The 26,953-nt window shown below is 44.8% G+C and overlaps 1 protein-coding gene across 1 annotated transcript in view; it reads right to left on the reverse strand.

Moving 5' to 3' along the window:
• Positions 1-21,202, reverse strand: part of rasa1a (RAS p21 protein activator (GTPase activating protein) 1a) — a 30,575-nt gene extending 9,373 nt beyond the window's left edge. Inside the window, exons 1-11 of the mRNA XM_080532549.1 lie at positions 20,282-21,202; positions 7,378-7,530; positions 4,202-4,337; positions 3,705-3,775; positions 2,728-2,845; positions 2,254-2,285; positions 1,574-1,626; positions 1,099-1,249; positions 678-756; positions 407-530; positions 111-267 (exon numbers count right to left, since the gene is read on the reverse strand). Of these exons, the coding sequence (XP_080388675.1) occupies positions 111-267; positions 407-530; positions 678-756; positions 1,099-1,249; positions 1,574-1,626; positions 2,254-2,285; positions 2,728-2,845; positions 3,705-3,775; positions 4,202-4,337; positions 7,378-7,530; positions 20,282-20,853 (1,646 nt within the window). The 5' untranslated portion in view covers positions 20,854-21,202. The remainder of the gene's footprint in view (positions 1-110; positions 268-406; positions 531-677; positions 757-1,098; positions 1,250-1,573; positions 1,627-2,253; positions 2,286-2,727; positions 2,846-3,704; positions 3,776-4,201; positions 4,338-7,377; positions 7,531-20,281) is intronic.
• Positions 21,203-26,953: the final 5,751 nt, after the last annotated feature.

A 26,953-nucleotide genomic window follows, 5' to 3' on the forward strand; every position in this document is an offset into this window, starting at 1 on the left:
AGTTCTAAAATAGGCCATTCATTGAAGGTGCGCCTTATAATCCGGTGCGCCTTATAGTGCGGAAAATACGGTACTTCAAACCATGAAAAAAAAAATAAAAAAAATCTCACCTGCCAAACAGACTATCGTGCACGCCGTACACGCAGCACACACTTAGGTCGATCAGGCCTTTGGGTTTGGTGGCTCTCTTCTCGCTCTCAAAGTAGATGAGCTGTGCATCGTTCCCCTCTAGGATGAAATAGAGATTTTTCCACCTCTTGCCTTTGCCTGGTTGAGAGAAGGGGGAGGGAAAGAGGAAAGGGGAGAGAGGGGGTTAGGTCAATTATGTTAAGATTACACAGTTCACAGATCTGTGACGTTACCCAGGGAATTAAAAAAAACATGCAATTGTGAGAGGACATGGCACCTTTGTTGAATAGGAGGTAGCCTTTCTTGACAATGTTTTTGTAGAACGCATCTTTCGTTTTCCGTCTGATAGTGTTATAGATCTCCTTTCCATCCACCAAGTCAGACAGCACTTGTTCCTGCTGCTGAAAAGAAAGACCCAATAATAATATATGTAAGTATAAATCATGTTAATATAATGAACAAAGACATGTCAATTCCACCCCTGTCTGGAACACACTGTCGATCGATGGGCAGGAGACCAAGAGTGCTATGTTTGGACTTGGGCTTACCTGCACAGACACGGCATCTTTCAGGTTGTAGCCCTCCACAATCTGTTCTTTCTTATAATGGTCCACAATGTCATCAACACTGCCAGAAAGAGGGAAGAGAGCATACAGTTATAACTACCCTCCGCACTGACCACATCGTCTGACATTTCTTTGCTCAATTCCAAACGGACCCCTAGCCCCCCCCGACCCATTTCTGCAGAACCGAGAAATGAAGAGTGGATAGGGAGTAGAGGGCAGGGCAAGGGAGTTGATTTGGGATTCAGCATGTGTACTCTACATTTCACTCTCCAATATGATAATATGCGTTCATGGATTTCATTCCATATATAATTCTGAGGTTAAACGCATTGTCCTCGGCTGATTCTACTGGATGATTCTACTTGTGACTGTATTGGGATGGGAGCATGCTCCTGACACACACCTGTTGTAGTACCTCCCACCCATCATGTACTGATTGTTGGGGGTGGGGCATATCTTAAACCTTTGGATGTTCTCATTGGTGCGAAAAAACAGGGAGTAGTCCCCGGGCGTGTTGTCTGACGGCCTGACCAAGAAGCCACTCACTTGGCCAACTAGGACGGAGGAAGGGAGAGAGAGACAGGAGGGAGGGGGAGATGGGAGGGAGGGAGGGAGGGAAAGGGAAATGAGGGAGGGAGGTGGAGATGGAAGGGAAGGAGAAAGATAGAGATGGAAAAGGGGAACATTGTTAAACGTTACATTCAGTAATAGGCTTTTTTTTTTTTTAGATCAGTTTATCATCAACACATACATCATAATGGATTAGCAATAACCTTCTGTTACTCTGTGCTGAAAGTGTAATACAGCAACCGATGTCAGCAATTAAGCAGGTGGACTGCAGGTGTGAGCGGGTCAATAGAAAGAGATTAGAGAGGTACCTGTCATCAGCAGATTGTAGGCCTCCTGCTTGCTGATCTTCCCGTGATACCAACTGCATAGAGGATCCATGCAAGACCATCATAGACAAAGAAGGACAAAACAAACAAACAATTAGCTACATTTCAAGAGGCCAGATTTAGGTCACACTTTTATGTTGAATGTCTAAGGAGGCGAAAACACGCACACGCACGCACGCCCTGTTGGTGAGTTTGAGTCTGAGTCACTACGTCATTGCTATGAGGTTCACTGAGCGGCTCCAATTGTGGATGATGTTGAAGTCACTAACGACGCATAGTACTGCACTCCCCTGCTGATGTCAGCCAGAACATCACAACATCATTTGGCTGGAGGACATAGTAAACATGGGGTTGCGTGCGTAGAGGCATCTGGAGGGGCTGAACTAACTGGAAGAGGTAATGAACCTCAAATGATAGGTTGTCTAAAAATATGCACTAAGCAGACATTTTCATGAATGAAGCACTCGTATGAAGTCAATGATACCGTGAAGAGGGCACAGGATTGAGAAAAGTACAGATTATATAGTCGGTATTGAGAAATGTATGGATACAAATCAAATTGGTAGTATGGATAAAATAAACATCGAAATCAGTACTACTAGAGGTTTACACACTGACAAGTTGACATGATGATCTAGCAGAAAAACAAACTTCTAACTTACACTTTGCCCTCATGTGGGTCCTCCTCCCGTCCCTGGAAGAATGGAGCAACAGTTACAGTAGAATACACAATTTGGGAAATACTACTACTAATAATAATAAGAAAAACAACAACAAAAACAACATTGTTCAGGCCCAAAGGGGTGCTGTCTGGGTTTGTGTTCTATAAACATAATAAGGAGAAAACACTTTCAAACAAGCAACATAGATATTGCTTTGTTCTTATTGGGCAAGTTCAGGTGATCCTGGTTTCTGTGGTGCTGTAAGTGTACACTTCACACTGTTAACACTTCACACTGTTAAAAGACCAGTTTGGATTAGATCATCTGTAATAATGAAAGAGGTATGCTTATCCTTGATCTGTGCCTCTGGGTAACTTAAAACATGACAGGAGCTGAAAATCCACACACCAATTTCTTTTTGGGATCAAATCAAAGATACCTTTATGGGTATCTTCTCGTTAGTGCTGTACTCACCACCTCCTCCACAAGGTCTTCCACGATGAGGCCCTGCTCCTCGGTACGCACGTTGGTCACCCACATCCAGCCGTCATCCAGTTCATTGTGAACGATAAACATGTCCCCTTTCAGGAAGCTGATCAGGCCACGGACAAGAGGCAAGAAGTATACATATACAGTCTTCATGTGTGCACAAAACATCTCCAGCAACAGTACATTTATATTTCCAAAAACACACACACAGAATAACAATTTTATGGGCTATATATTGTTACGTACAATAAATAGCAATTTTGTTAGAATATCCAGGTCACAACCTAAAGGCAGACAATTGGCATTAAAACTCAAACCTGCCCTATTTGGACAATAATGCTTGTGTTTGTAGTACCACACCACTACCAGCAGGTGGCTCCTCTAAGCTACTTAAAAACCATTGTAAAGATGACATGCTTCTCTCCAAGCTAAGCTACGCATGTACTAGTGGGTCAGGTTTAGTGTTAGGGGAGTTGGTTTAAGACAGATGTTTCTCAGATCTGGGGATGAGGGATAGCCAGGGCTCATCTGTAAGCATGCTGCTGGGTTGAGCTAAATAACAGGGAGAAGGTCTGGTTTTAACACTGTCAGATGATGTGCTTTCCAGGCTGGCGTAGGGGATAGGCTAACAAGCCATGGTAAACACTTCAGAAAAACTACATTATGGCTGTTTCATATCGAAACCAGGTCGCCTTTCAGAGCATGTAATGTAGTTTGGAAAACACCCCAAATAGATATTGTACAACAGCATAATGAAACATGTAAATGTTTCAAATTAGGTCAGAAATGGGAAATTCTGCACTAAAATGTTTGACTGACTGGTTGGGCAGGCAGATAGAGGAACAGAGGAAACACACACACACACATTTCATTCATCTTAAAATTTCGTTTGCAGGAAAAGTGCTATACAAATAAAAGTTGTTATTATTATTATCCTGGGCAGAAGGGAAGTTGGGGCTTACCTGATCTCATCGGTATCTGGCACTTTGGTGTATGGAAGAATGGCCCTCACTCTCCTCCTGTCCTCTACGGGCTGCAGACACACAGACACACAGATAGAGAGAGAGAGAGAGAGAGAGAGAGAGAGAGAGAGAGAGAGAGAGAGAGAGAGAGAGAGAGAGAGAGAGAGAGAGAGAGAGAGAGAGAGAGAGAGAGAGAGAGAGAGAGAGAGAGAGAGAGAGAGAGAAAGAGACATTAAACACTACACCCAACACTGACACACCTCTCCTGCCTCCACTAAAATCTTGGAACCATTTCAGCAGCTTCAGACCACAAAGAAACACTTAGGATGATTTCATACCACTCATTAGTATTTTGCCCGGGTCCTTCCCTGCGAACATTTATGAAATATAACCGGGAGCAGGGGAACGACAGCCTCCTCCTATACAGTACATTGAGTAGGCCTATGTGGCCAATAAAGGATACAGCTCTACACTCCGAACTCTACACTCCATCGTACCTCTGGAGGCGCCACCGGCGATAGCAGCTTTTCGCCCTTCAGCAGGCAAGACACGTAGCTGTAGTAACCAATCAGGTCCGAGAGAGACGAGAACCGCCGCCCGCCAATGTAATAGTCTCCGCACATGGCGATTATCCTGTTAGAACAAACACACACACACACACACACACACACACACACACCTCTCTGTCAGATTGATTCACTGTTAAACATTACGTCTGCCCAGAGTGAACAGAATGTGTACATTTCAATACTGCTGAGTCACCAGGCGTAGCTATATTACAAATACTACACAAAACAAATGATACAGCACAAGAAAAGAACAGAAAATAGAAAAAAAATTAACGCTCAAAATGAACGCTAAAAATGAAAGGCTCATTAAACCATCAGATAATAGCTTTTCTGTACTTCAGTAGAGAGGCATGAAACTGTGCCAGGGATAATGATGACAATGACATGATTAAGCTATTGCCTGCCAGGGCTAACAATGGGGAACCAATAAGCCTAATCCTCGGCTCATCTGTGGAGTAGATCTGTGTGCGTGCGTGCGTGCGTGTGTGTGTGTGTGTGTGTGTGTGTGTGTGTGTGTGTGTGTGTGTGTGTGTGTATGGAGTAATATGTGACACAGCCCAATGAAAAGGGCTACCTGTAGGCGAAATCATTTTTCAGTTTTTTACATGTGCTTAAACTACAGATTGTAAGCTTTCAAATGATGCATCATACATTGAAATCGGAAACAAATTGAAGACGACATGAGTATTTGAAAGTTGCTACACCGGAAATCACTAAGCACAGAAAATCCCCATCAAAGATAATGAATCCCCATCAAACAACAAGAAACGAAGTCATTGTGTTATAGATTACACTTATTTAATGAACGTAAAACTGTTCGGAAAAATAACGAGTGGGTACTTCACATCTTCGAGTTGAATGTTAGCTAAAAAAACGAAAATTTGAAGAAAAAAAAAAAAACTTTAAAGACGAATTTGACGTCTTTCTCATTTCCGAGAGGTGTCCAGAAACACCAGGAGCAGTCACATATACACCCCTTGTGACAAAGCCATTCAAGGACATCACATCTTCTGAGGTTTATGTTGTTAAACCTTGCGATCTCCCCATACCCTGGTTCCCTGATTTCTCTCAATATCAATGATATCATGTCTACAGCGAGATGATGAGAATGGCATGATGATGTCATTATATCTTCATTAGCTATGGTTAATTAACCAACTGGCTGGAATGATATCACATCCACAAGACACACTTGATATTGAGGGCATGTTTCCCGGACATGAACAAAGACAAGTCCTCCATCCGTCACACTTTCAGTGGAGACTCCATTGAGGATGATTTATAATTAGGGGTAGGCTTAGTCATGGACCAGGAAAGGGGACCTGTAGATGACTGAAAGGAATAGCCCTACAGCCCAAATGATGGTGATGCGACTGAACAGAAGGTGGGGCTGACCAAACTGCCATTTGTGGATTTCAGTCGCAGAAACCAATAAAACAAATAATGACAAAACTAGGGATGACACAGAATAATAGATTATTCAAATGATCGTTCCCGAGGGTCAAAGTCGATTTTTAACATTAGGACCGCAAAAAATGTTTTCCACTCAAATAGGCGCAAATTAATAGACAGAACTAACGTCGGTACTGTAGCACTATTTGTTGTTGTTTTTGCATTAATCAAGCACAGAAAAACGATATAAACAATACACAAGCATAATATTAATATCCAGTAAAAAAAAAGTCCAGGAATTAATATTACTATTGAGTGTGGAATGGGACGAGAGTCTGACGTCATTCAACTTGTGTAAGTGTTTACATTTGGGCTACTACTTGTTTTTAGCCTAGCCTTGTGAGGGCTACGCTGCTAGTGTAGGAATATGTGTGTTTTGTTGGTCTCTTTGTTAAAATGGCAGTGTAACATCTCCTCTATTGGTAGATTGCATGCTGAAAGTGCGTCCAGCTCGTCTTCAGCTGGAGGCACGAGAAAGAGAGTAAGAGTTTCAGTAAGCTGAAGAGATTGCAGGCAGATATGGCTATTAAGAGGCGTCAAACATAAAGTTGCAGAAAGGTGAAATGGCGATAGGATCTAACACTGGCGGGCAGTATTCCTCAGGTTTTGATGTGAGTAAAAACAATTCATTGGTCCCTGTTTTCCGAGAGTCTGAGGTTGAGTTTTACTTCGGTGCGTTTGAGCGCATTGCCACTGCACTGTGTTGGCCAAAAGATGTATGCATTTGTTGTGTATTTGGCCATTTCGGGTAGGCTATAACTAGACCACTGGTAAACATTGTAATTGGAAATGCTGGACAGCTATACAAAATGCACGCACCACTCTAATGCGTGCGCAGGGTATTAGCAACATGCCTTTTTTCTGTTCTGCATTATTCTTATGTTGTTAAACTAGGGGATCTGTACGGGGGAACAACCCATTACTACAAGACTTCACCTTGGACAGCCGAAAGCCAACCGCTGTTTGAGTTACGCTGAGTGGGCCTAGCGTTGTTGTGGTGGCTAATGTATGGAAGCCTAATGTGAGTGTACAGTATCTGGTCTGATGGAGACACAATACAAAAATAACGTGAGCGGGGGCGGAGAGGTGAGGAGTGGAGGTAATGTGCTGTCTGTCTGTCTGTTGGTAATGGGACACTAAGGTATTGTTGTGCTGGTGCTTGTATTCTCTCTTTCACTTCAGGTCTGCCCGCCCACGCACCCTGTCAATGAGTGTCTCTCGCCTGCGCCCACGGGCTCGCTTGCCAACGCTGTGGTCCTGTTATGTCTTTAACATCTGTGTTAGGCCGAGTTCACGGTTTCGATTCAGCTGTGGGTTAGCACTGTGCGTGACGTGGTGACAAAGACGACAAACAGTGTACTGGTCTGTGAGATTGTGAGGCCTATTCATAGAGCACGAGTGAGAAACTGGTCTTGACTGTATAAAAGCAAGTGCTAGACAGTGCATTTAGCCTCTAGGTCTAAGATGAGGTGCACAACTCTGTTCCTTGGGATTCTCACTTTAGGTAGTACATTATACTTGCCCAATGCCCATTGCAGTGACCATTCAGTCTTTTTGTGCAGTTTGTTGACTAACTCCTCATAATGTTCCAGACATCATGTGTCTGTGTGTCTGTGTGTGTGTGTGTGTGTGTGTGTGAGATGGAGTCTGACCTGAAGTGGTTGACCACACTTGTCATGCTGAGGAAGGACAGGACAAAGGAGCCGGGCCGGCGGTCGCTCTCCCTGATGAGGTAGCTGCCCGGCGTCCTCGCCTGCCGCAGACGCTCCTCAGCGATGGTCCGGTCCAGCTTCCCATGGTACCACCTGAGAGGGGGAAGAGGAAAGTTATTTTTTTTTCACATTAAAAGATTCAGTCTCATCCATGAGTTGGGGAGAGAGGGATGAACTCCCAATGTATTTAATTGATTCAACCTGATAGGACACACAAAAGATGTTCACCGCCCAAGGGCAGAACTTTCAGGTTACTTCAAAACATTTCCCCCTGCCAGCACTGCAAAAACAATCAGCCTCATAGCCACGGAAGTTCGGCTTCGGATTCGGTTCATGTAGTGAACACTGTTTGAATTATTTAATCAAACGAATCTATGAATAAATGAGCTGTAGCGTCATTGATAAATTCTCTGTTTGCCTCATTCTCAGAAACACCCACTCTCTTGTTCACACAATCCATCATTCAACCATGTAGCTTGTTCCATTCACAGTCACATATTAACTCTTCTCGTATCAACTTGTTTTGTCAATCAACCATTCTAGTATTCACACACACTCACATTCATGGACTGTGTCAGAAACTCAATGAACATTAAACTCTTGGTGGTCGTCCATTCACTTGACTGCCATCATTCAGTTGTAAAAAAAAAAAAAAAACTTTGGATCTTTGTGACTAATTCAAGGCGACCACAGACATCGGCCCAATCCCTTTTCTAATTTTCACTCCAACTCCTCTTATTGGAGTGCCACTCACTTTTCGGCTTGCCCCTCAGAACAGAGTTACATGGGGTAGTGGTTGAAATCTTCCCCTATGGGATAACCCTTCAAGACCCTGATTCATCATCAGTAGTAATTAGTAGTAGTAATGAATCATTTAAAAGCATGGATGCTCGCGATTCGTTCACAACTTAAGTTACACACTATCAATCGATCAAACAAGTCATCAAATAAAATAGAACAATGCTTCGTTACCAGGCCAGTTCATGTCAGAATAGCGTTGCTCTGCAGGTTAGCAACCCATGCTCCTACCCTGCCAGTCTGCACGGATATTAGGAGCGGTAACAAGAGCGACAACTTCTCGGCTGGACCTTTAGTTAAATTTCAGCCGTCATATGCAATCATAGGTGGGAAATGCGACATGGAAATAGGTAAAAATGCAGGACTGTCATGCACAAATCAGCCTTAAAATATTGTTGTAACGTTAGATAGATAGCTAAAGACATCGGCATACTAGTGTTATTGTTATGCTTGTTATAAAGAAAAGGTCTACAATGATTATCATTAAAAAATATATCTTTATTAACAAAGAAGATAATTTCATTTGTGATTTTCTTTTGTTTCTTGTGCATTTGCCATTATATCTTGTAGGTGATTCGCAAGGCATTCTGGAAGATTTCAACACTCGATTATTTTAACCCTTGCTTTGGAGTGTGCCTCTGAAAAAACTCTGTTTGGAGGGCCATCTCCAACACCCTACCCCTACACGTGAACATGCAAAACAGAGGGGTAGGGCTAAGTGGTAGGGCCAATGGGTGAATTGGGATTGGGCCATAGTCTACACATAGCACAGTGTATTACAGTCTTGTGTTGACATGACTTGTTGTGATCTTGACTTTGGGACTATGTTTTGGGGATCTTGGTATCAAAGTTGATAGCAAACAACCTTGCTATTGAACTTGATGTAATGCCCATCTCAGCAGATACCAAGTCTGGATAAAGAACTAAAATGCGAGAACAGACTACCCCAAAGACAGAACTAGATTGATAGCTCAAACATTCCTGATGTTTTAGTCACTGTAGAGGTAAAGAAAGTTTATCTTGGGTCAATTCTAAAGTCAAGCAAAGCGCAAGCGTTAGGTCTACATTAGCCTACTTTGAAGTCATCTTGAAATATTAAGCTAGTAAAAACTCAGACTGTCTAAGATTTTACTTTCTACCTAGAGAGCATACCTAAAGAGAGAAGGACACTCTAAAAACAGGGGCGGAAATGGACGCCGCCAGGCGTAAACGCTAAAAGCTTTTTAAGCCTCTGCCGCACCGTTAAAAACTTGCTGGTTTCTGAATTAAACAGAAGCTTTCCCAACAACACTGGTTAAAATTTCAGCATGTTACGAACTGGGGGCCTGCCAGATGGAGAAGAAAATGTACACACTTTCCCAGATTTAGGCTAGCTAGTGCAGGAGGGGGCCTGGGGAGGGGAAAGAACACCCCGCACTGGCAAGATGAATGAGGTACTGCAGTGGCTCTGTTCACTAGAGATTTTAGGGAGGCACCCAACTGGCTTTAAGGACCAGGGGTCTCTGTTCATTAAACAAACCAAAAAAATAGAAGAAGAAATTAAGAGAGAAAAACGAATAGCCCAAGATTGAGTCTGGAGGCTTGCTGTGAAGAGAAAGAGGCCAGTTGGGTCTCTGTGAAGAAGACAGTAGGGACTGGAGTTGAGGGATGTGTGATGGAAAGAGTAATAAGGAGGATGGACGACTGGAGTGTGTGAGCGAGGAGGTGGTAAGGAGTAGAGTAGAGGCCTAGGGCTTAAGGGAATTGTGTTTGGGAGTGTGTGTGTGTGTGTGTGTGTGTGTGTGTGTGTGTGAGGGGTAGAATCATAGCCTAGACCTTTATTTAGAGTGCATGTGAAAAGACTAGTCGTGTGAATAGGCCACAGGGTGTGAGTGACAGAATCATTTTAACTCAGTGAGGATGTTTCAGGCTGTATCTGTGTGGAATAAGGCTCCAGTGTGTGTGTGTGTGTGTGGTACTATTCTATAGGGTAAGAGGCCAGTAAGACCATGAGAACGGTGCTAGGCTGTATGGTGTTAATAATGTTGCAGTGCCTGTTGTCTGGGGCTGTGTCAGGCCTGCTCCCAGCTACTGAGACAAAGCAGACAGCCTTGCAGCACGCGCCCTGATGGACAGGGGGATGCTGGGAGGGCACAGGGGGGAAGAGAGGCCTCTTGAATACTCCCATCTCCTCTGCCATATGTCAGGATTGACTCAAACCAGTTACTGTATGATGGAGTGTCTTGCATACTAAGCAGGTTAACCTGAATCCACCCCCCCCCCCCCCCCCAACACACCCACACCCACACACGGCTGTCTTATTAGGGTGAGTGGGATTCAGTTTGGTAGAGGTCCATTGTGTATATCCCAGTATTATTGTTAGTGTAAATAGCCCTGTGTGCATTTCCCTGCCCTCTGTCTGTCACTCAACAATGGTGCGTTTGTGTGAATTTCTGTTTTTAGTCTTTCAGGCACTCCAGGTTCATTGGTAAGGCAGTCCATACCGCGGAGTGAAGGAAGCAGGAAAGGGAGAGAAAGAGAGATTGAGAGGTGAAAGCGAGGAAAGGAACTCACTCTCCTGTCAAAAGCTTGCTGACTTTCCAACACTTTCTGCCTCAATTAAATGTATTGGGGTTGTTTTGTTTTCAGCAATGCACTTCAGTAAGACTTACTGATGAACAATTAGGCCTATTCCAAGAAAGAAAAAAATCACATGTCGACCTTGGCTAAACTTAGCTGAATGAAGCCATTGAAGGGTCAAAGAAATGCATCTGTCGCAGAGCAAAGTAAACACATTCAATTTATAGCTTATAGCCAAGGCCATTACTAGCCCGTGTTTAGCCTAGAACCTATACCATAAGACTGGCAATAACCTGTGCCCTTAAACCGACTAACATGTATCCCAAGCTTGGCTATAGCCTGCACCCTAGAAAGTGCAAAGCATCCTTATATTGTCAGATGATTGTCAGCTTTACAGGCCAGATAATGGTAACCAGACACTCAGCGAGCTATGGGGCATGGATGGCCTCATTAATCCTTACAGTGAAGGTGGGGGTCAAAGCCCTTCTCTCTGGAAGGTTCCACGGTAAACTCAGTGCCATGCAGACTAACAGTGGTGACGAGAAAGATGAGAGGTGCGAAAATGCAACGCCAGCAGAAGGTGAGTTCCTATGGAGAGACTCCCCGAGGTTGTGACTTCCTGAGGTGTGCTGGCCACTGCTGCAGGCAATACAAATGTCCAGGTGCTGCATCCACTGGGCTAACTTGGTAGCTTGCATAGTTAAGATTATGATTGTCTGAGTTTTAGGTGCCTAGACCAATCTCCCTATTGGGGAGAATAATGTTTTCTACTACATTATGACGAATAACGGGAGTCTTGAAGGCAATGGCTCAATAAGGACTTGCTACACATGAACGTTGAAAAGTCAAGACTGAAAAGAAAAGTCCATGGGACTATATTCAAGAACTGAATCTGGAAGGGTGACGATTGAATCGTTTCCTTTTCGGTTAGGATTGTTTGTCATATTTGTAGCTTGGTGTCTTATCCCCATGTCTGAATTAGAGTGTGCATATTAATGCAGCGATGGGTGGAAAACACTCTTTCCATTTCCGACACTTAAAATTCAAACCTCTATAAATATTCTACAGACCTACGTACATCCCAAACCACAGTTAAGTTACTCAACAAGCTAAATGCACTCCTATCACTTCAAACCATCAAACAGTTACTTTTAAAAACAACAAAGACATGGGGATGAACCTGGGTTAATATAAGTGTCACCATCAATATCAGAGATAGCTATAGGCTATTCAGTGATACAATACTCAGTACAGCTCATTTTCAGTTGATGTACCACCTTTTGCAGGGCTGGGGGAGGGGACAGCTAAGCTAGCCCAGGGTGCTGTGATAAATGAGGTATGAACATAACCCATGACAGGCAGTGATAGGACACGCTGGTTTTATCAGCCTGAGGAATGCCTCGTCGTGTTGGTGCATGAACCGAGGGCAGTGCAGTGACGCTCTCCTCTCCTCCTGACAGCCATAGGCAGGAACCCTCAAGTTCAAGCAGAAAATGCCTGACACACAACTTATGTGTTAGATGCATATTGTGTACTTAAAAATAGACAGATAACAGAATGATAAGAGTGATGATAAAGAAACTTTTTGTCCAAAGAGTATGGAAGCAAAGCAAATATCTGCAACATGCAACACAGATCTATCCATTGGATATTGTGACTTTACCTTGTTGAGTGAGAGCAACTACATGTTGACATTTTTGTCATTTAGCAGTTGCTTTGGATAAAAGTAAATTTGTCTAAAATAAGTGAATGAGAGCCATGCAAGCCCTGCATCTTCCACCCACACAGTGAAAGAAGACATTCCCTGCTCAGAGTCTGCACAACACTCTCACATGAGAACCAGGTAGAGTTACCTAATCAGAGTGGGAGGCACCCCCACTTCTCAACCTGAGAGGGAATAGCTTCCCGTATGTGACATATTCTGGCACCAAGATAGGTCTGAGAAGAGAAATAACAAGAAAGATGTGCTTTATGCAAACTGGAAATTCACACCACTAATTTCTCGATTAAGTCGAGTAGGTGGTACAGTGCAGAGGGCTCGATGGGAGGCGCATAGCTCAAACCCACAGAGGGGTGGTACGAGCTGGTACAAACTATGGGTAGTTTTTGTGGCTGCTGTAATGGCATTTCACTACAGTTGGGAGGAAGCAGCAAAGCTAATGTGCCTCCTGTCTGCTTGTACCAATGGCAGTCTGAAAAGTATGCAAACGGGTGCAATGTTGAGAGTGTTATCCAAGTCAGTAGGCCTATCAAAAAATGTTTTTCTGTGAGACCATATCAGCGTCTTCAAGACAATTGACCCAAACACAGAATCCCTCCGAAAATATCATATCACAAAAAACTAATGCTGACTATTTCTGTGGTAGTCATGTTCACGCTCACCAATCATGGCAATTTTCAAATAGTTCAATGCAGAATGCTTTATTTAGACCAGAAAAGTTACCACAGGGACTTAAGCTGAGAATAACATTTTTTCTATGAAACTAAATATAACATACTGCACTTGAAAGACAGCTTCCATCAGAACCTTTTGTCAGTGAGGAAAAAACATTCACATAATATGCCAAACTACATTAGGCTACCGAAACGATGATTTTATCTGGGCTATAAATGGACACACGGACAGACAAACACACACACACACACACACACACACACACACACAACTGCCTCTATTTTTGCTAAAATATCCACTTGAGAGAATAGCTTTCTCAATTATTTACTAAAAATCTTTTCAGGAATTTTCCTACCCTGAAATGTTATACAGGAATCATAAGCCAATATACTACACTTCTATCCCTTTGGCTAGGCTCATCTGAGATGAAGCAGACATACATCTGTGCTGTTTGAGCATTCAGGACGTGACCTCTGTGGTTAGCCCTGGACGGCTGGACAGGGGGAGAGGAGAGGAGGGGGGTGGGGGGATGGAGGAGAAGAGGGACTGAGACCTCTCGATTTGCGAGGATACGTCTCTAGGGCCGAGACGGCAGACTCGGCTTGTTGAGATTTGATTGAGAAGAACTGAGTCTCTCTCTCTCTTGCTCTTTCTCTAGTTCTCTTCCCTTGTGCATTACACCTCTCCAGTTTTTTCACCCTGCCACCCCCTCCTTCTCTCCTCTCATGATGGAATCTGCCATGCTAAAACATCTCAGAAGACGTCCAGCCGCATCAGTGTCAACAAGTAATGAAACTGCACCACTTTACATTAGCCATGCTCCATGGCAGAGCTGCCAGCTGTCATCGAGGGGAAACTGAATTCATCACGATCTCCCCACGCGAATGGAACTGTCCTCTATCGCCCACACCAAAACAATGTCTAACAAACAACATAGAGATAATACCTAGGCCATTCATATTCAACTTCAATTGCCCAATGAAGTCAATCGTGACTACTCATTTTACACCAGTGTGAGCGTAGCTTTAGTTGTGAAATTATGGGGAAAAATGCAAAAACTGAAATACAGATGTTTGCCCTATTCAAACAAGTTGGGGTAGTGAACTCAGTACGCTCCTCAAAGTAGCATTAAAGTACAACTACTGAGGGAAAACGTTTCTGATAACATTAGGTAGATACGGTATTTTGATCTACACAAAACCAACGCATCCAGCAAAAGTGGACTTCCCCTTCAACAACTAGCCTACAATCCATTAACAAAATACAAAATCATGACATTTAACTCACCCTGTAGCTCCAAATAAAAGAAAAGCCTGAAGAAAAGACTTAAAAAAAATAAAACATCATAAAATAACACCACTGTACTAAGGTACAAAAACTAGTGCATAGCCTTTAAGAAGGAAAAGCGATGGGAGCATCCAACCTCCTTGTCCATCTCCTGCTAGCCTGTGAAGTGAGTGACGGGAGTGGAACGGAGAGGAGAGGAAGGCTTTGTGCCCCACTTACGCCGAGTTAGCTCTCTGCTGCATCTTTTCGTCTGTCCTGTGCTCTCACAAGGTGCGCCCGCTCCACTGATGCTGTTTCTGCTGCTGCCGCCGACACAAACAGGGAGTCGGAGTGGCTGGGGTCTGAGTGTCCGGGCACGATAAGCAGAGCAAACGCAACTCTGAATCCGTATGTAGCATGATGTACGGAGCACGGAGTCATAGACTCATCTCTGCACTCTAGGGTCAGTGAGCAACATCCGTAGGCGGAGGGCAGATACATATGTTGGAAGTCTTTGCGTAGTGATTTGAAAAAAATCTGGTGATCAGTTGTCTGGTTCTGTTATCATCCAGACGCTTTGAGGGAAGAGAGAGTTTTTTTTTTCTGCTTTCAGGATGAGGAGGCTTCAGTCAGACTGCATCCTACAGTCACGACAGAAGGATATGTCTCTCCCTCTCTGGAGTCTAAAATAGAGCCAGGCATCATGTGCTACGCAGCCTATCGGTTTTAAGAGCAGTGGGGTAGTGTGGGTAGGGAGTGCCGTCTCTAAGACACACACATTCACACAATGAGGTTGAGTAACAACAACAACGCACATCATTCCATGACCTGTGGCGCAGAGTTTACATTTTCAGTCCAAATCTGACGTACTTGGGCCATTTACAGAGAATTGATTCAGGCCGGCCCAGGCTCGGGGTTTGCCGCGACAGAGCAGCAGAGGAGTTTATTTGTTGTTGTTGTTATAATCTTGCGTTATTGGCATCAACGCTTATAAACACACAAAACAGGCAACAGCAGCAAGATATGGCTCATTTCTGGAAATATGTAAGGTAGGCTATAAAGGTGAGTTTTCAAGCAGCGTCCATCTTCCACTGTTTCTCCTGTCCTTACTCTCCAGTAGGAATGTGCATAACAAAATGTTTTCATATTCGTATAATCAGTGGGTGCTGTGAACAAATAATAGATTTTTCGATGTGTGCCAAGATTCACAAAGGCAGCCATGGATCATCGGCAAGAAATCACTTAATCTTAAACGCAAAACTTCAAATGCGGCAATGCGCTCAAACGCACCGAAACTGAACCTCAGACTCTCGGAAAACAGGGACCAATTAAAAACATTTCCTCACATCAAAACCTGAGTAACACTCCCCGCCAGCGTTAGACCCCATCGCCATTTCGCCTTTCTGCAACTTTAGATGACGCCTGTTAATAGCCATGTATGAAACCAATCTCTTCAGCTTCAACTGAAACTCTTACTCTCTTTCTCCTTCCTGCGCCTCCAACTGAAGAGGAGCTGAAGGCACTTTCAGCAGGCCCTGCTGAGCAGGGGATCTACCATAGAGATGTAAACAAATAGTGCTACAGAACCGACATTAGTTCTGTCTGTTCATTTGCATTTATTTGAATGGGAAACATGTTTTATCTATCCTAATGTTAAAAATCGACTTTGACTTTGAATTATTCTGTCCCATCCCTACTCTGCAGCGCCATTTTCTAGAAATCCAATTTTTTTTCAGGCTCGGGCTCACAAAGATGTCTTTGATGTCGGGCTTGTGCCGGGACTTTGGTCATCTTAACAGGCTTGAATTTTCAGGCCCATTTAAAACTCTACTGTGTGTGTGGGGGGGGGGGTTACATACAGCCCCACCTGTAACTGTGTGCAGGGGTCAGGGCATACTCACTTTAACTGTTGTGAGGTCTCTCCCCCTGAAATTCCAAACCGCCTTTACTATCCCCAGTATTCCTTTGGTAAATGTACAAATGCCACAGCTTCAAATGTAAACACTGAACGAGTTTATGTACCAACTGACTACCATTATGCAAATTGGGATCCCTAACCAAATTTTTTTTGCAGACTTTAGTTTCCACAGTGGAAAAAAAGGTGGAGAAAGGGGTCGGGAGCTGCTGTGAAATGACACTGTTTTTCTTTACACAAGTGTCACAGCTTGTTACCCTCACTCAGGGCTGGAGAGTGACAGCACGTGGGGACAAGCCTGACACATACAGATGGAGGGCCATAATTACTCAGAGATTATAAACCATATACTGTACTAAAGAGGGCCATGGAGTTGGGAATGTTCTTCTCCAAAATTACTAGCAATCATTTATCTGATTTAATAGATTATACATGGCTAATGACTAGATGAATGATAAGGAAAGCCCTGAGGGTTGCTTAGTTACAAATGACTGGATAACTAAATATGTTGAGCTGTAAAAGTGCTACTACTCATGTAGTAACTTCACGTGGAGTATCAACACACTGATTCAGTTCATGCTTTAGCTCCCAACACAAAGCAACATTTATTAGATATGGGTTGATAAAATAATTCCCAAATCCCAAACTATAGTTTTCTGTTTCTGAAGATCCTGTGGAGACCACAATGAGTGGCTCAGAAGTCTTGAAAACAGGATGCAGGAGAAAAAAGGCAGGGCAGGGTGGGTATTGGAGGGGCATGACAGGACATTGCATAACATGCAGAAAATGCATGCCTTATCAATGCACGGCACAGAGACCCAAGTCAAGAACTTATATGAATGTTACCATTACTGCACTGATAGGTTGCTGTATGCATTGGTATGTGAAAAGAGAACAAATAGGCCTGCATAACAACTTGGCGAGGACTATACAACTTGAAGAGGGCTATAAAACCACCTAGACCAAAAAAGAAAGCTAGCCTGTACGACAAGCATGCATATAGCATTAGAGTGGCAGTGTGTGGCTTTTCAGCTGGGTGTTTTGCTGCAATTTCAACAGCTCAGGCCCAGGAAATTACACTTGTATGGTTCTCTGAGGCCTAATTGTAATTGTTGGGATCACCAGTGCTTAAATCTGTGTTATTTTGACTGACAATCCCATTCATACAAAGTGCATTGTGATAAACCGCTTGAGTGTTTGGTTCATTAGAAGAAAGATGGGCTGCGTTGCAGCCAGGGGAATATGTATAAGACTTGATCCTCGTGCCATTTGAAATTCCAACGGCACCGCGTTTCAAATAGGCAATTAGGGATTGTGGGTGCTCAATTAGCACTTCAGCCAGGGACGTTTTCACGACCAACTGCTTATCTGGCAAACTCATTCACACAACCGCTGAACTTCAAATCCCAACTTTTCTTTCCCTTTTTCCCCCCCTCCTCAGAGAAACCATTTACGACCCAAAATCCTCTGTAATCTTCGTGGAAAACTCAAAATCAACGGCTCATTTCCCAGTACGCTGTTTGTTTTAGCCCAAGCACTGGGCTGGCGTTTTCTGGTGGGGGTAGGAGGGGGCAAAGCGGTATTAGGTCTCCTGACGTCTTGCTCACTGTCTTCTTCGTAAAGCAGTCGTTAGCATGAAATACGTATCCCACTGCTGCCACCATTGTTTATGAATGAACCTCTGTTGTATGCAGTCTGCGTGAATGAGTCTGACTGCTTCTGGTAGCCTCTGCCTCTCTGGCGTTCTGTGAAAGTGCTAAGTTTAGCCTAGACTCACACTCTAGAAAAGAGTACAGGACAGCATCCAACTCTGTGAATGTTTTCCACCCTGCTCCTGACCTGCACATTGGTGACTGCTAACACTACACAGAAGAATAACGTACATGTCCAGGTGCACAGTACACTAAGTTTGATGTTCATACTATCCACTTGTCAATATAGACTTATTCAAGACACTGGTCATAAAGTGTCACTGTGCACTTTCCTGTCTATAAGATTATGTATCATCTATGGGACAGCACCGCTGCTTCAGACAGTCACCCCACCGAGGCTCCAGTGGACAGGCCTGTCTGTCAGAGCGCATCAGTGGCACATGCGGAGAAAACCCTCGTTTTAACTGGGTCACCATTCCAAGGATGGGATCCACAACACTGGACACACTGCCCACAGGAACATCCATTTCGCTGCCAGAGAAGCCAGGGTGTCCACAGCCTCTCAGGGTGACAGTGTACAACCTGAACTATGGACTGCAACTAAGTTATGGTGATGTGGTAATAGGATAATCATGCAGATTATAAGGAAACTGTTACCCACCAGAATTGCAGGAAATAACATTTTATCTAGTAGGCCTACTTTCTATGTAAGTACCTGCTTAATACAGGGCTGTAAAATAAAGCGTTACCTAGACTTTCCTTCATGTACAATAAAGGGTTGCAAGCATTGTACAAAGCTAAGATAATAGTTACTCTATCACATAGTACTGTCTGCGCGCGTGTGTGTGTGTGTGTGACCGCAAGGAAACCCGTGACCTAAACCACATACTTGATTACCACAAAGGGTACCGGTATAGATAAAGAAGAGGAACTTGTGTTGCGTCAATCACTTGTGGGAGATTTCACTCAGTATGGAGTGTGTGGACCCATTTGACTGTCCCCACAGTGTGTACATGGGTTCAATATTGCTTGTGGCAGATTAAAATCAGTAAGTCTCTCATTGTGGAAAAAAACAAGAGGGGGATCAGTCCCATTCATAAGCAAGTGAGTGACAAATGTTTCACCGCCTGGTGCCCCTGCAGAACGGGATGTAAAGGAAACCATGGAGAAATCACCTACTTGTTCCGCTAAACATTCATTTTCAAATCAGAACTGCTTGCTAGCTGTGGATTACAGTTGGTTGGGCTCCATCCAGGAGTTGTTCATCACAAGTGAGGGAATGGTGAAACATTGGCCTTCCCCTTCCTCTGAAATCTGACAGGGAGATATGTAGCTCCTAAAAATAAGAGCTGAATCTACACTCCAGCCCCAGTCACTTCCATATCTCACAGTGTGGGGCCAAAAATGATACAGCTCAGCACTTCTCTAATGAGGCTGTGACAAACGAGACTGCCATACTCACCCACCCACACACACAGAATATGTGCACACACTAACACCTACACAACACAAAAAAAGCACAAGCTTAACCCACTATACATAAATAGATAAGAATATGTAGGGTAACCCAATAAGTTGCATTTCCTCCAGCACTTTTTTTTTGGGGGGGGGTGCGGGCAGCATTATGAGATATGAATATGAATCCTGCAATCAATGGAAAAAGTATTAACACAATTAAAACATATCTGATGCATTGCAGACCTGCAAGTAACTGCCCAAAGGAGCTGAATCACGTTGTATAACATCATCATACTGTAAGGAGTGGACAATTAGTGTTCAGTTGGAGCAAACGTGACAGGTGTTGGCATTTTCTAAACCTGCCACAGGCTGGCCTAGCTGCAACCCTTATGTTGACTTTAACACTCAAAATGCACCATTCTGAGACTGATGAACCTTGCTGTGGGCATAAGAGTTGGGAGCTGGCTCAGTTGGGAGCTGGCTCGGTTGAGAGCATTTTCACTAGGAGACTTATTTGCATGACTGTAGTTATGATGGGGGTGCTAATACATCAACACATGTATTACCCAGAGACATTAAGGCCTACACTTCAATTGAATTGCCTGGCCATTCTGATTCTGGGACATCTGCTGCAGTCAACAAGTTGAATATAGGCTAAGCTTGGGCACTGCTGAAGGACACGACAGTCAGGAAGGAAATATTACCCGGGATGCTTTTAAAAAAACAATCTGTTGTTGATTTGTAGGTGTCAAATGAACAATAAACAATAAACAATAGAGGGAATATAAAAATGTTCCTTACTGGTTGGTGGGCGGCGCAGAGAGGGGGAACACCACCTCTTCTTCCTCGAATTCCGGTCCGTCCTGCATGTCGCTCTCATCCACGGTGCTGAGACCCCCGCCGTAGCCCCCCGGGGGCGGCGGAGGAGGCGGGGGCAGCGGGGGGAAGACAGTGGGGGTCCCGTCCGGGGGGCCCGCCGAGGAGGTGGGTGACATCCGGCTACCGGGTCCCTCTGAGGAGGTGGGGGAATAGCTTCCACCTGGGCCACCACCAGTCCCTGAGCTTATTAGTCCTAGAATCATTGCCTGTCCGCTACTGGGAGTGGCTGGTCCGGTCATATCGACTCCTCCAGATACTCCTCCTCCGGGGTAAATCATCATGCTCATATCAGGAGGGGAGTCCGGAGAGGGGTGTTGACGGAGGTTTGACGCTGCTGCTCCCGGTGGTCCCGAATCAGTGACCCCCCTGGTCACTCTGGAGGTCTTGGGATAAAAGGGAAAATGGCCCGCCGTCTCAGGGCCTCCGAGGCCGCCTGCCACCCCTCCTGTCCCCGCCGAGACAGTATCCTCACCGCTGACCTCCGCGGTCATCATTTTGGGGGGAAATGTGGGGGGAAAAGTCAAGAAGGGAACCTGCCCCTTCCCCTCTTTTCTTGCAACACTGGGTTACTTTGGGTTACTAAAAAACAACGTCAAAAGTTTCTTCGAAAACACAACACACGTTCGGCCAGCTAAATGTGAGCTAGCTGGCTTAGCTTATCGGGCTAGCGAATGCTAGCTAGCTTTACCAGCACACACTCTCGCTACACACGATTCTTAGTAAAGCTAAGCTATGGCTATCCGCTTATGTACGGAGACACTACTTGATGAGTTCTTAGCTTAAGTCTTCATTGTTTTCCTGAGTTTAAAGTTCAGCTTAAATAGCTTTAAACGTTTAAATACCTGAAGGGAGAGAGGGCGAATTACGTTTTATTTATGTCCTTTTTTCCCCTCCTTGTCCTGCCAGCCTCCCTCGGCAGCAGTCCACTGGTCAGGGGGGTGTTGCTTTATTGTCACTGTGGTGAAATCCCGTCTTTTCTCTGCTGTTGTTGTTTTGTTTCCCACTGAGTTTCCCCCAAACCGCCTCACGTTGCCTCGACGAAACGGTTTTCCCTTTATCACCCCGAATCTCCAGTGGACTTACTTGATCGATATAGCCCACCTGGGGTGACACAATGACAGTATTTCTTTGTGAAAAGTTGCTCTTTTCTGTCTCGGTGTGACGGGGCTGGTGGCTCGCTGCTGCCGCCGCTGATCAGCTCCCTCCCTCTCTCCCACTCCTCTATCTGGGGCGCGTGCTCCTCGCTCACGCGCAGACCTAGCCAAGCGAGCACCGAGTTACACACACACACCAGCTCCAATCCATGATATCTGCCATCGGTGGCACAGGGATCAGAAAGAAAAAATAAAATAAATAATATCTAACCGAAATAATGGTTGTTTTTTGAGTTTGGTACCTTTGTGCTGTGTTCATAAGGTTGGTGGGTTAGTGGGACTATGGATATACTTTATCAAATGTAGGTAGGCTATTAGTTTACTGTATGGAAACCAAAATATACTATTCTGAACCCTCATTAGATTGCCTATCATGTAAGGTAAAATTAGTTCACAATGTTCCATTCTCCCTCTAGAGTCGTCAGCCTATGTGGCAGCAGCAGCACCCCGCTGTCAGCACGCCTGTACCCACGGCATTCAACAAATGCAATTCATTTGACAATCTGGCCTACAGTCAGTAATGCGTACAATTCAATACTTTGTCAACAGCCATTTTCTTCAGTGGCCTACAGTAGTGCCACTGGGAACATCTAAGCTTACAGAAAGAGCATAATACTGTGCCACTAAAACGCAGCAAAGCATTTGTGATTGGACATCAATTCTCTCAGCATAATTGCTGTGTATTTCACTTTGACTATGCATGAATTGGAAGTAGGCTATACTCTTACACGATATAAGGTGAACTGACCAACTGGTTTCCAATAATAGGTGCTTGAATAAAGTATTGAGGATAGACTTTGGTACTCATTATAGAATAGGAGAATAGCAATCAGTGTTGTTTATTCCTATGACAACTTGAGTCATGTTTTTATAGCCTATGTCTTATGATCATGGGAATTATTTCATGACATGCATGTAGGCTATAGAGCTGGTGAAAAAAAGCAGAGGGGTAGCAGTTTTGGATAATATAGAATAGCATTCTGTTTTAGTGGATTGATACATCCCATCTTTTAAATCAGATCATAATGCTGCCATAGTTAGTTTCCCTTTCCCTTTCGTATTCAATCTCTCCCTCTCCACAGGACCGATTCACAACCTCGGCCCATTGGCGTTCCACACCCACAGTTGGTCACAAAAAACAAAAATCGATCGATCGTTTCGATCCACTAAACAGAATAATTCGTCTTAATGCTGGATTGTCATGTGCGAAGACACACACACACACACACACACACACACACACATATAGTCCCCTCCAGCTTCAAGTCATCCATCATTGTCGCGGTGCTGAAAAAGAACAAGGTATCATGCCTAAATGACTGGCACCGAGCTCCCTGTTGCTCTCACTCCCATTGTGAGCAAATACTTTGAGAAGCATGTCAAGGCCCAGATCTGCAGCATACTACCAACCACCCTGGACCCTCACCAATTTGCCTATCGGCAAAACAGACAACGCCATTGCCACTGCACAACCTCTCTCAACAACTCCTCTCTCAACACTGACAAGACCAAGGGCTGGTGGCGGACGTCAGGAAGAAAGGTCGGGAACAGGATCCCAACACCACCAACAGGTCCGCCATAGAGACGGTCAGCAGTTTTAAGTTCCGCTTAAGTTCCTCTGCGTCCACATCTCGGACGACCTCACGTGGGACGAGCATACCAAACAGGTGGTCAGGTGGCTGAAGACGTTTGGCATGGGTTCCAAGATCCTGCGGGCCTTCTACAGAGGCACAACCGAGAGCATTCTGACTGGGTGAATCACTGCCTGGCATGGCAACTGCACTGTCCTCAACCGCAAAGTGAGTGAGCTTCCCTCCATCCAGGATATATACAACAAACGGTGTGTCAGCAAAGCCTGGAGGATCATCAGAGATCCCAGCCACCCCAACCACAGTCTGATTGAACCGATGCCGTCCAAAAGACGAAGCCTCTTCAGAATCAGAATCAGAATCAGAAGACTTTATTGCCATGACATGTAAACATGTTAGGAATTTGGTTTGGGACAGTGGAGCACGGTTTACAGCAGGACAGGTGCAAGACAGGACAAGACAGTGCAAACCAACATCATAGTGCAAGAGTCATGAATAATAGTGCAAGAGTCATAAATAATATAAATATAAGAAGTGCAAAGATCAAGTGTTCATGTGTTCATGTCCAGACAGTCCAAAGCTCTCTGGGTGGGGGTGGAGGGAGGGTAGATAGATAGGGGTCAGGTCAAGGGGGGGGCCCCAGCAGCATTTAGGAGCCGGATGGCTGGAGGTAAAAAGCTGTGTGCATGTCGGGCCTTCACAGTTTTTAGAGACCGCACCCTCCTGCCTGAGGGGAGCGGGGCGAAGAGACCGTGTCCTGGGTGTGCGGGGTCAGCCATGATCTTCCTGGCCCTCCCCAAAGCCCTACTTTTAAACAGGGCCTCAAGGGGGGGCAAAGGGCAGCCAATCACCCTCTCCGCCGAGCGTATCACCCGCTGCAGCTTGGCCTTGTCCTTGGCCGCTGCAGCGGGGAACCAGATGATGATGGCGGAGGTGACGATGGACTCAATAATGGCCGTATAGAAGTTCACCAGCGTGGTCTTTGGGAGGTGGAATTTCCTGAGCTGCCTCAGGAAAAACAGTCTCTTCTGGGCCTTTTTTGTGAGGGCGTCGATGTTGGGCCCCCACTTCAAGTCCCGAGAGACTGTCACCCCAAGGAAGTGGCATGACTCCACTGTGGTGACTGGAGTGCCTCCCAGTATGATTGGAGAGGGAGGGGGTGGGTTCCTCCTGAAGTCCACTATCAGCTCCACTGTCTTAAGAGCATTCAGCTCTAGGTTGTTCCGGGTGCACCAGGAGACCACCAAGTCGATCTCGCTCCTGTAAGCAGATTCATCCCCCCTGGAGATGAGCCCTACCTTACGGAGCCTCAGGGCCAACAGCTACTTACCCCAGGTGATCAGGCTCGTAAACAAGCCTAATGTAGACAATTGACTATCATCCCCAAGCACACCCCATGTATATGGACTAGCTAACCATAGTCTCACAGTCACTTTACTCGATAAATACTCCCTCTCACACCCACTGCCACCGAGGGAATACTCATGACATTCTACACTGAACAAAAATATAAACACATTGAGTTCACTTTTTTTTTTTAAACATCTGTGTTAAACTTCTCCTTTGGTGAGATAATCCATCCACCTGACAGGTGTGGCATATCCAGATGCTGATTAGACAGCATGATTATTGCACAGGTGTGGCTTAGGCTGATCACAATAAAAGGCCACTCTAAAATGTGCAGTTTTATCACACAGCACAATGCCACAGATGTCGCAAGTTTTGAGGGAGCGTGCAATTGACTCCAGGAATGTCCACCAGAGCTGTTGTGAATTGAATGTTAATTTGTCTACCATAAGCCGTCTCCAAAGTCGTTTCCAATTCCAATTTTCAGAAACGCTTTTGGAGACGGCTTATAGTAGAGAAATGAACATTCAATTGATGGGCAACAGCTCTGGTGGACATTCCTGCCAATTGCACGCTCCCTCAAAACTTGTGACATCTGTGGCATTGTGTTGTGTGGTAAAACTGCACATTTTAGAGTGGCCTTTTATTGTGGCCATTCTAAGGCACATCTGTGCAATAATCATGCTGTCTAATCAGCATCTGGGTATGCCACACCTGTCAGGTGGATGGATTATCTCGGCAAAGGAGAAGTGCTCACTAACACAGATTTAAACAAATTTGTCAACACAATTTGAGAGGAATAGGCCTTTTGTGTATGTAGAAAGGTAAAGTCTTAAAAGTCTTAAGCCCAATGCACACGTCGTGCGATTTTGTCGCACGGCAACATTCGATTCTCCATTCACACCACCGAAGTGAGTGGGTGTGAATGGAGAATCGAATATTGTCCTGCGACAATATCGCATCGCACGTCAATGCACACGGCGTGCGATATTGTCGCAGGACAACATTCGATTCTCCATTCACACCCACTCACTTCGGTGGTGTGAATGGAGAATCGAATGTTGCCGTGTGACAAAATCGCACGCCGTGTGCATTGGGCTTTAGATCTTTGATTTCAACTCATGAAAAATTGGAGCAAAAACAAAACCGTTTATATTTTTGTTCAGTGTACTTGTACTGTTTTATTTTATTTTACTATTTCTACTGCTAATTGTATCTATTTGTCTTATTTGTCACTTATGTCTTGTCACTTTTTTTTAATCTTGACTTATCTTGCCTATTGACTTGTTTTTGACAACCCTTGCTTCTCTATTCTCTTTGACCACGAGAGAGCGGATGTTTCCTGCTTGAGACTAATAATAACACATAAATGCAATGTAGTCATGGGAACCAGGGAGGGAGCTGCATGTGCATCTGTGTGTCATCCCACTCCACCCGTGCCTTTGATCTGATAACGTTGCAACCCACCCCTCTAGTCATTCCACTAATGACCATGTCAATACACATTAGAGACATCTCTGACTTCCATGTGGTTCAAATCATGCACGTTGTGCAAGCCTGAACTATAATAGGGAGGGTGGGGAGAGGGCGTAAGTGATCAGACTTATTCAATCATCTTACACAGCATTATGACAAACCTTGCTATTAAAATGTTACAGAAACACATACATTATCTATTGTCTTCTGTTCATGTCACAATTAAGTGCACTGCCTGCCATCATATGTGTGCCTTGCTTTGCCTCAAACAACCCATGACAGTACACAGTGCATTTCTAACTCCTAGCTGTTTTAATGATGCTAATTTAGTATTCATGCCTGAGAGTTGTCGAGACACAGAACACACAGGTGGAGTGTGATTTGTCTTGGCAGGGGAGCAGGACCAGGTGTGAGGCAACGTGGAGGACCTTTCCAGCACCCTCGCTCAGAGGGATATGATTGACTGAGTGGGGTACACTGTAGCGGCGGGCTGCATGCACGGGCGACGGCCTCCTGGGGTGCTCCTCCCGCCTCCTGTGGTGCCCCTGGGGCGCCCGGCGTTACCACCCCCCACCAACTCTGCTACGCTGTTCTGTTCCATTCTGCCTGAGAACTACTGACACACAGACAGTTCTAAGCATGTGTGTCACTACGTCTCTCGCTCCTCCGCTAGAGTATCTCCCCCTGTGGTTACCTCTCTGTGGTCACTCTGTTTATATATTTTTTCTTTCTTTCCTTCCTCTTATTCTATTTTTTCGTCCCTCTTTCTCTAAGCAACTCTCCATTCTCTCTGTATCTCTGCCCTTCATTCTCTGTATACATTATGTTTTCTGTTTATATAATTATGTGTCTCATGTGTCTTTTTGGCTCCTCCTGCTCTTCCATCTCTCCCTCAACCATCTTGTTCCTGCTGACAGCTAGCTGCACTGTTCATTCCACAACTTGCTCTTTTGAAAGTGGCTTCACAACATTTCAGGGCATGAGAGTGGGGAACCTAGAGGGAATGCCTAGGGGAGAGAGAGAGAGAG

The sequence above is a fragment of the Nansenia antarctica genome (assembly GCF_963989245.1).
Source record: "Nansenia antarctica genome assembly, chromosome: 5".
NCBI lineage: Eukaryota > Metazoa > Chordata > Actinopteri > Argentiniformes > Microstomatidae > Nansenia > Nansenia antarctica.